Consider the following 10,037-nt stretch of genomic DNA (forward strand, 5'->3'; position numbering starts at 1 on the left):
GCCAGTGGCAAACTCCACTCCTTTCTCCTTGATACTGAAGTTTCTGACATCATTTACTTTAAAGTGTCAGGAACTGGATATGTTCCTCATTTTAGGATCGCCTGTCTTCACACAAAAGAATGATGAGCTTTCAAGGATCAGAGGAAAAGAGATTTTTTTGTTCTTTTCTTTGAAATGACACCATTTTAGATAACTATATTTTCTGGCAACGAGAATCCAACAGAATGTTCTAATGAAATCATAAGATCTGAGTGGAATAGCTCATTGTGATGGCATGAACTGTCTCCCCATGAGGCAGTACACCCCACGATGTAACTCATGCTTTTATCTCCATTGTTCTATATTCTGTTGGCTTTTGACTTTCCTGCACTGACTGGATACACAATGAGGTAAGATGAAGTATGAATATAGAAGACCAACTGTGGCCTCTGCCTGACACCTAAATATCTGGATATAACTCGATGACTCCAATGACTTCTGCCAATTCATTTTGCTATTTAAATATTTTTACACACAGTAGGTAATCAGTAAATGTCAGCTCCTTAATCTTGCTGGTGTCATGCACAGTACGTTGAGCAGGTATCAGTAAATGTTAGCTGCTGTGGTTTGTGTCAAGCCGCACTGCATTTTATGACTGCAGAAGCATCCAGCTCCTTGACAGCAGCGACGTGTGAAAACAGTTGCCCTTTCCCCATGCAGCCTGTGAACTTGGTTATTGATAAACTGTGCTCCAAGTACTGGCTTTTGGGTTTTCAATTGTGAAATACCAGTGGGTTACTTCAGCCTGATACAATCCACCTCCTCCGTGGCTGGCAGGCGGCTGGTTTTGAGGTCGAGGTCAGCACTGGACTTACTCCCATGGTGGGAGGGCCGCCAGCCGAGCAGCAGCATCTTCTTGAAGTACTTCTTGGTGTTGTTCTTCACTGTCACGAAGCACACGGTGTTGATCATGCTGTTGCTCATGGCGATGCACTCCACAACATAAAAGGCTGTGAGGTAATGCTTTTCCTTCACGAACACAGTGGGGAAGAAGTCGCGCACGATTGTGAAGCCATAGAAGGGCGCCCAGCACAGAACATAAGCCGTGAGGATACACATGAGTACCAGTACCGTCTTCCGGCGGCAGCGCAGCCTCTTCCGGATCTGCTCAGTCTGGAAACCCGGGACCGCTTTGAACCAGAGCTCCTGGGAGATCCTGGCATAGCACAGGGTCATGGTGACCACGGGGCCCAGGAACTCGATGCCAAAGACAAAGAGGAAGTAGGATTTATAGTAGAGCTGCTGGTCCACTGGCCAGACCTGGCCGCAGAAGATCTTTTTCTGGTTTTTGACACTGAAGAGGACGGTTTCCTTTGTGAAGTAGGCTGATGGGATGGAGATGAGAATGGATACCATCCAGACCAAAGCGATCAGGAAGGAGGCTGTTTGATAATTCATTCGTGGTTTCAAGGGGTGAACGATAGCAAGATATCTGGTGGGGGAGGGAAGCATTAGTAGCAATGATGTATGCTGATATATGCTTGTAATCATTATTAGTTTTTAACTAACCCAAACACCCACAGTAGCAGACAAAATGGCACAATGACTCCCCGTGTACCTATTTTCCAGCATCAACATACTTCATTTTCTTTTAGCAACATCATTTGGCATTTGGAGGAGAAGAGAGGTTTAGTGGGAACAGCACAGGATTTGGGTCAAACAGATAGAATAAATCCTGGCTTTTTACCTGATTGGCTTTGGGGGTCTAGAGTGAATCAGTCTCTCTGAGATTCCATTCCTTCCTTTCCTCAAATGCAACATGGGATAAAATGACACCTACCTTGCAGGGCTTCTGTGAATATTAAATATTACAGTGTTTGTGAAGTGCTTGGCATGTACTGGATATTCAATAAATACATGAGGTCTATCATGATTATAAATCCTATTGATACCAACTGACTTTTCAGCTTGCCATTCTGACTAAGAGTATAATTCTTTCAAAACTCTCCAATTCACAGATCTCCTGGTGTAGAGGCAAAAGAAGGTCTGCGGACTAGGACTTTCTCTCTGCTAACCTCAGGTTTTCTGCATTACTGAGCTGGAGGGTAGGGGTGGTTTAGGGTGGAACCTGAGCAATCTAGTGAGATGTAAATGACTTGCCCAAGTTCACTTGGTGCAGGGAATGGAATGTAGGCTCCTGATACAAACCTTTTACACCCACCTCCGTGGGCTGTCTCAAGCTCAGATGAAAAGGTATGTAAAGTTACCTTGACACCATCAAGCAGCATATAGCATAAAGCTTTTATCCTCTTTCCAATCAGCAACACTGCCTGGGAAAGAGGTTGGAGCCCTTAGTGGGAAATGAGCTCACTTGGGTAGGTTGAACATTTCCTTTCTAGAGAAACTTAATAACACCTATTTAGGTAATTTAGTGCCCTGGAATCATTGTTGTGCATTTTATGGGTCAAGAGGAAGAGGTGGTGGAGGAAGGTGGAGGAAGAAAAGAGGCATGAGGGGTTGGGAAGAAGCAATTCAGTCTTGGAAATGAATATATACCTCATACCTGGAGCGTGAGTCAGGTTATGACCAACAGCAGGAAGACACCCATAGATTTCTATCTAGCCTTCCCTGGTGGCTCAGATGGTAAAGCGTCTGCCTACAGTGCGGGAGACCTGGGTTCGATCCCTGGATAGGGAAGAGCCTCTGGAGAAGGAAATGGCAACCCACTCCAGTATTCTTGCCTGGAAAATCCCATGGATGGAGGAGCGTGGTAGGCTACAGTCCAGGGGTCACAGAGAGTCAGACATGACTGAGCGACTTCACTGACTTTCACTTTACACTTTTTGGTAACTAGACCCTTTGGTCACCTTTCCAAGTTTCTGACTTGATCAAGGCAGCCTTCTGGAGTGCTATTTCTGTCTGTCCCTGGCAATAATCTGTCATGAGGTTGTTTTACTTGCTTTTGCCTTTCCCTTCCCCACTGGCAGCTCTGACCTATAGACTTCAATTAGGAGATCTCATGGCAGCCTTGTTCACTCCAGGTTGCAGCTTTCTGAAGACCTGAGATAAAACTGGATCTCATCCCAACCACTGGCTGCATCCTAGCTATATAAAGTAATGAGCAGTGCTTGCTAGAGTTCTTTACCCATCCATGGGTCCCAGTTTTTCCAAGTTAACCGGCACGAATTGCCTGGATAGCACAAGGCTCACAGGGCTGGAGATCAGGACAAGTGGGTTAGCTCATCCTTCACTGGGGCAGGGACATCTCATAACCACTGTCTCTCTGTGATGCTGAGTGTATCAGTTTCCTGTTGCTGCTATAACAAATTACTACAAACTCAGTGGCTTAAACAAATTTATTATCTTATAGTTTTGAAGTCTGAAGTCTGACATGTATCTTACTGGGCTAACATCAAGGTGTTGGTAGGCCTGTGTTCCTTTCTGGAGGCTCTTAGGGAAAAATCTCATTTGTTTTTCCATTAGGGCTGCCTGCATTACTTGGCTTATGGCCCCCTTATATGTTCAAAGCCATCAATGATCAGTCAAGTCCTTCCCACAACACATCACCCTGACACTGACTTTTCTGCTTCCCTCTTGCACATTTAAGTACTGTTGTGATTACACTGAGCCCACCCAGATAATCCAGTATAATGAACTTATTTTATGATCAGCTAATTAGCAACCTTAATTCCTCTTAGGCATAACATGTTCTGGGGATTAAGATGTGGATATCTTGGTAGTCATTATTCTGCTTCCCATAGTTAGTCCAAAGTCCTTACATAATGCAGAACTAGTTCAGGACTTAATAACTCTCCCAATCTGATTCCAGCATGAGAAGTTTCTCAGTAACCAACGCTAGAGAGAATTTCTACAGCCCTGCTTACTCTGCTGTCAACTCTTAAATTCTAATTCCTTTTCACTCAGTAACTTCTTCCTTATCCTTATAGAGCTTTATTTTATGATTTATTGTTATCAAATAAATCATAAAATAAAGCACACTCCCTAGGCATTATTCAGAAGTCCTGGATTTTAGCTCTGTACTTAAATCCTTAGATAAATCACTTACACCCCTGGGACTTAGTTTCTTCATCTGTGAAAGAGAGATAAAAATAACTTTACAGACAACCTTTTTGAAAGGTTCCATTTGAGAAGGTAAATGTATATAAAGCATGCTAGAAGCTATAATACTTTGTTTAAACTCATCTTTTCCTATGACTCTTTCATTGGCAAGAGGGACATCTGTAAATTCTTTGCTGCCATCTATCTGCTTGCCTGTTTCTTGAGGTCAACACTCTCCTTCTGGGGTCTCTGTGACTTCAAATAGCATCTCTTCTAGGCCCTCTGAACATGAACATTACTCTTCTCCTGCTGCCGGTGTCAGGGTTTGTTCTGAGTATGATGTAGTCCCCATGCCTACAGATACAAGCCAATTATTTAATATTAATGTCATCTCAACAAAAGTAAGAGTTTGGCCATCATCTATCCTTCTTATCATTTTGCCTTATTTTTCAGTTGGTTTGAAACTGAGTAAGAAAGAGGGATGCTATTTATTAGAGTCATGAATTTTAAGAGCTGAAATTCCATATGTGCTTTGATATCTACAAAAAGTTTAGCTGTGAGTTCCTCTGTTTTCACCAGATGTATCCCTCCTCCTGGTGGGAAAGTCTCCTGTCCTGCTAGTTATTCTGTCAGTGGGAATAACTGTGCCCCCAACCCACAACTAATGGGTTTCACTTCCCTGCCAGTTGGCAAAATCATTCAAACAAGCCAATCACATCCTCCCATGGGAGCTAAGGTCACCTCAGTCTCTTGCCACTGTAAAGCCTGCTGTCCACAGCCCCTGCTGGTTCATTCTGTTCCTGAGTGCAACTCCCACACGGCACACAGGGTCCTGCCTGGTGTGCAGTGTTCTCCTCCCTTGGGCTGGGAGTATAGGAGACCAACCAACTGCTGTCAGCCTCACTGTTCTAGCTTCAAGTGTTGTGTGTTCAGTCATCTACTGCTACTGAAACTACAGAGTCCTGCCTTGGTCCACGGAGTATAGCAGGTGGTCAGAATAGCACACTCAGATTACTGCAACTTCCTCGGGAAGTGTTCCCAGACTGCATCACCGGCATAATCATTGTGTCTTCCTCTGAGTTACTCTTAACTTATCAAGAGATTATTCAAGTTTTTGTGTGCAAGTAAAGCTCCCAGAGGTCGAAGACTGTGTCTTCTACTCCTTTATGTTTCCACACGCATAGGCTGGGCATACAGTAGGATTCAGCAACCTGTAGATCTCCCAGGCTGAAGCAGATGCTATTGATATCTCCCTATATCCCTTTGCTTTTATCACTTCAGTGCATACCTGTCCACTCCCACCAGCTAACACCTGCATTACTTTGTTGGAAGGTCTTCTCTGGCTTCCAGAGTACTCTTGGTAACCTGCACAGAATTTCCAGAGGCCCTCACAAATGACTTATGAGATTTGGTATATAAATAGCTCAGCTCCCTCACCCACCTCCCACTCCTGGGATAACTCTGAGGTGTGATCTACACCAGCTCCAAGAGTTCTGTGGCAAGAATAAAAATCAGTTTCCCCCAGTGGAAATTTGTTCGGTGACACAGCTTTTATTGACTGCCTTCCCTTGCTGCATTTCCCATCTCCCTGAAGGTGCTTCCTGGGTGCTACCTGCACATGAATCCTTGTCTCAGGGTCTATTTTGGGAGTAAACCAAACTAAGGCACAGGTTTGAGGCTCTTTGCTAAGCACAAAGGAAACATAAAGATAGAAGACGTGGTTATTGTGCTTAAAATACAGTGTCCTTTGGAAAAGACCATCTGTGTCCCCATACATGAGACTGAAAGAGAGATTGGCATCAGACTACAAAGACTACGAGGTGCTAGACTTAGGACTTGGCATGTGTTCTACAGGCATTGAAACTTTCGGAGGTTTTGTAAGGAATGAAATATATTAGAAAGACCCTTCAGTGGTGATATTCTGATGCTTATGAATGAGTATGGATTTCAGGGGGCAGTCAGGATCTCCTGTAGGGGTGAAGAGACAAGTTAGAGGAGCATAGTGATGGTCCAGCCATGACTTGCCAAGAGATGAGGCTGGAGGGACTATTGCCAGGACCTGGTGTAGGGCTGCATCTGGCAAAGGGGGTGTGTGGGTGGGGGTAGAATGGGGAGAAAAGCAAAGGATGATGGCAGTATTACCTGCTTGTGTGACTGGGAGATGGTGGAACTGCTGACAGAGCTGGAAGCTGACTGAGGCAGAGCTAGTTTGGGGTGGAAAAGGAACCACTCCTGTATTGTAACAGGATGTTTACTTCCTGAGAATCTCCAATATTAAAAAAAAAAAGAGAGAGAGAGAGAGAAGCCTCACAACTACATTATAAAGACAAAGATTTCAGTGGAACAAAGGGGATGAGGACAGTGGTAACTCCCACTTGAGCAGACAACAGAGTCACTCAGGGAATTGGGTAAAATGCAGATACTTAGGCTCTAGCCAGGGGATTCCCATTCAGTAGGGCCCCAAGAATCAGACTTTGTATCATTGTATCAAACATTTTTCCCCTGGGGTATTTTGTGTAGTTGGTTGATAGGTAAGTTTCATAAACACGGTGGGTTCAGGGCTTGAGAGCCTCACAGTTGTGATAACAAAATTGTTTTTTTCCTACAGGAATTAAGTTATAAAAAGGAAGATGCCTCTTATATCTGCATGTGTATTATATTATCATAAATGAAAAAATCAATGGTTTGATTAAAAAGGACAATGGACCTAAATAGCACTGAGAACTGGAAAAAACAAGTTGAAAGGTGATAAAAAGGAAAAAGATGATTAAAAATACATCATCAAAATGAGTTTCAGCATAACTCACAATGATGAACCAAGAAGATGGGACACAAACTGGCTTCTTAAAAAGAGCCACTGGAGGTTCAGTGTTGGCCTACTACTGTTTACATAAATAAAACGTGTCAAATTTGTCTGAAGCTGTAATTAGAAATTTACAGCAGATCAAGGACTTCCAGAACATATCATGCAAATATATGCAAATAAGCAGAGGGATGTATGCAAAAAAGAAAGGCAAGAATGTCCTTCTCTCTTTTTTTACAAGCAAACCATGCAATAATCCCATTGTAAAATCAGCTTTGCATCAAAGTTACCAGAAACCAGAGTACATATTGTATTATTCCATATTTGTGAAGTTAAAAAACAGGTAAAATGAAACTATGATACTAGAAATCAGATTGATGGTTGCCTGGGGTGGGAGGATTGACTGGTAAGGGGCACAAGGAAGCTTTCTAGGGGATGAAAATGTTCTATATCTTGATTTGGGTTGTGGTTACAAGAAAAACTTTGGATATGCTGCCTTGACTGGAAGCTGCCTTGTCTATAATGTAGCTAAGTAGTAACTTGCTTAAACCTGCTGCTTTTGCTTGTGTGTTGGAGAGGCTCATGCTCATGCTCTGAAGCAGATGTGGTATATGGCGGCATGGCCGAGAGCTAGGGGTTTAGGAGACTCACTCTTGCCTACATTTGGAAGAATATGAGCCACAACTGAAGAAGCCAACCCTCCTTTTGCCTCCATAGATCGGCAAACATTTGAATCTGGAGTAAAGCCAGCTGTTAGAGCTGAAGTGAGAAAAGAGGAGACCTGGGGCACCATGTTTCCTGTGCCTGACATCCTCACCTGTCAATAGCAATGGCCAGCAGGGCATTGGTGGAGACGTAGAGTGAGACGGTGCGCAGGTAGTTGATAGAGGCACAGAGCACATGGCCATGCTCCCAGGAGAGCTGGTGCACCACATAGTAGTCCATCTCAAAGGGGCAGCAGACGATGGCAACCAGGAAGTCGGAGATGGCCAGGTTAGCAATGAGCAGATTGGTGAGGCTGCGCAGCTTTTTATAGCGGGTGAGGGCAGTGATAAAGACAAAGTTGCCAATACCACAAGTCAGCATGATACCCACAAGTGCCACCCCGATAATGATCTTGGCTGCAAAGAAGGTCTGAGTCTTGGTCATATCCTCATCCTCATCCAGAGGAAGGTCATAATCACCATAACTGAAGTTGAAGGGGAGGGAGGAGGCATGTTCTTGGGGTATACTGAAGTTGGTTGGAAAACTAGCATTTCCATTCTGGGCTGCCATGGTGAAGCTTGCCAGTGAGCGGTGAGTGGGAGACTCCAGGGTCTGCAGACTCTGAGCTAGGGTCCAGATCTTCTGCTCTCATGAGGCCAGAGACCCTAGCACCCTGCCCACATCTTTGGGGAGTCAACATGCCATCCTCGATCCTGGAAGGAGACACAGCCAGTTGATATGATACAGGTGAACACTTGGTAGCATCTTCTCAAGAGTCCCCCCGGGTGTAGGCAAACCAGATCCAGTGTCTACCCTCAGGCAAAACTGCCCCTGGTACAGTGAGGAGGACATATGATATCTGGAAATTGGGAAACCCCTACTGAGTGGCTGTCAGGAGGGATTTGGGCATGGGTTGGTTTGGACTCCCCAGAGACACCCAAGAAGAGTGTATATCTTTGCTCTTTGCCCAGTGGCCAAGACCAGTTTGACTGCCCAGTCACCCTCCCCTGTCCCCCAGGAAGCCCCCATTGGGGGTCTTTCAGAAGTTTTCCCCAGCTGCTCAGGCAGCTGACTCAGGACTCTGTGGGAGTCACAATGTTGTGCCAGCTGTGGCCAGGGACAATGAAGCCAGAGGATGTGGATACAGGAGGGTCTTTTCTCCAAAGCAGGGACTGCTTCCTCTCTAGGTCAGTTAACAGACTTGAAAATCACCAGTTTCACATGAACAGGCTGAGTCATCTTGGGCCAGTGATTTATGCTCTCTGAATTCCGGTTTTCCTATAAACCAAAATCCTGATGCCTGGCCCAGGGCCTGGCACAGAGGAGGGGCTGTTGAAGGAATGAATCAAGATCCCAACCAAGATTCTGCAGGTGGAGAAGCCTGTGGGTGGGAGGGAATTCCCCTGCTGCTTCTTGAGGCCATTTTAGAAAAAACTCCTGTCTGCTTCCCTTCCCTGCCTCCACTCTTGATCTGCCCCCTCACCAGGCCCCCAGTTCCCCTTCCAGCCTTGACTGGGAGGCACCACATCTCCTTAACGAGTCTGTGTCCTCTGAAAGTGGTGGCCGCTCTAAGATACTGCTTAACTGGAGGCAGACGCCCAAGGGGAGGGGGTGTGGGGGTAGGGGGAGTGTCAGTGAGGATCCAGGAGGGCCTGAGGGCTGACGCATCCCTTATGGCCTAAGTTCTCTACATTCTTGGTGCCTCTAGATGCCCATGGGGGAGGAAATAGTCTCTGAAGTACTGAGCCCTCAGAAGATAGGGTACCGTTGGGTTCGCGGTGTCCGAGGCACTGGGAAAAGAATCCAGACCCAGCACCCGCGGAATACCACCCCTCACCTACCCCTCACCTGCCCCCCACCCCGCGCTCATCCACCTTCCCCCACCTCGTAGCACACTGGGAAGGACTCCCAAGAGTCGGAGCCACGGGATGCTGGACGCAAGAAGCGGAACAAACGGGACAGTAGGTTTGGTTTGGTCCAGCCCTGTGAGAAGACGGGGATAAAGGACAGAAACTGCTCTCCCCATCCCCAACCCCCACCCCCAGCACGGACAGCAGACGCAGGATGGCCAGTACACTCCAACCTGCGGCGCGGCAGCCTGCTGTGTACCCGGCCGCCTGCTGTGTACCCGGGGAGGTTCAAGACCGCAGCTAGAGATAACTTCGTTTTGGATCGCCTGTCTGTCTCACCCAGCCCCCCGCAGACATTACTAAGCCAGAGATCGAGAAGCTGGACTCGCGCTCCCTCGGATTCTACTTTCGGCTGCTCTTTGGTTCCGGTCCCGGGACCCGCGAGGAGACGGAGGGCTCCCAGGGTGGAGCCGGTCCAACCCCCATTGCCTCGGGATGCTTTCCCTGCCCTTGACCAACCCGCTCCGGGAGCCTGGTCCTTCCTCTCCCTTATTAACCACTGGCACGGCCGGGCAGTCGCCGGAGGCGCTACCCTGGCAGGGGCGGGAATCAAGTCAGAAATTCAGGCTCGAGAAGCAAAG

The 10,037-nt window shown here is 46.5% G+C and overlaps 1 protein-coding gene across 1 annotated transcript; it reads right to left on the bottom strand.

The window, feature by feature from the left end:
* Positions 1-774: 774 nt before the first annotated feature.
* Positions 775-8,116, bottom strand: PROKR2 (prokineticin receptor 2). The gene is made up of 2 exons (XM_068987876.1): positions 7,659-8,116; positions 775-1,471 (listed from the first exon to the last, which is right to left on the bottom strand). The coding sequence occupies exons 1-2, from the start codon at positions 8,114-8,116 to the stop codon at positions 775-777; spliced, it is 1,155 nt and encodes a 384-aa protein (XP_068843977.1).
* Positions 8,117-10,037: the final 1,921 nt, after the last annotated feature.

Source organism: Capricornis sumatraensis, chromosome 15 (assembly GCF_032405125.1).
Source record: "Capricornis sumatraensis isolate serow.1 chromosome 15, serow.2, whole genome shotgun sequence".
Taxonomy (NCBI): domain Eukaryota; kingdom Metazoa; phylum Chordata; class Mammalia; order Artiodactyla; family Bovidae; genus Capricornis; species Capricornis sumatraensis.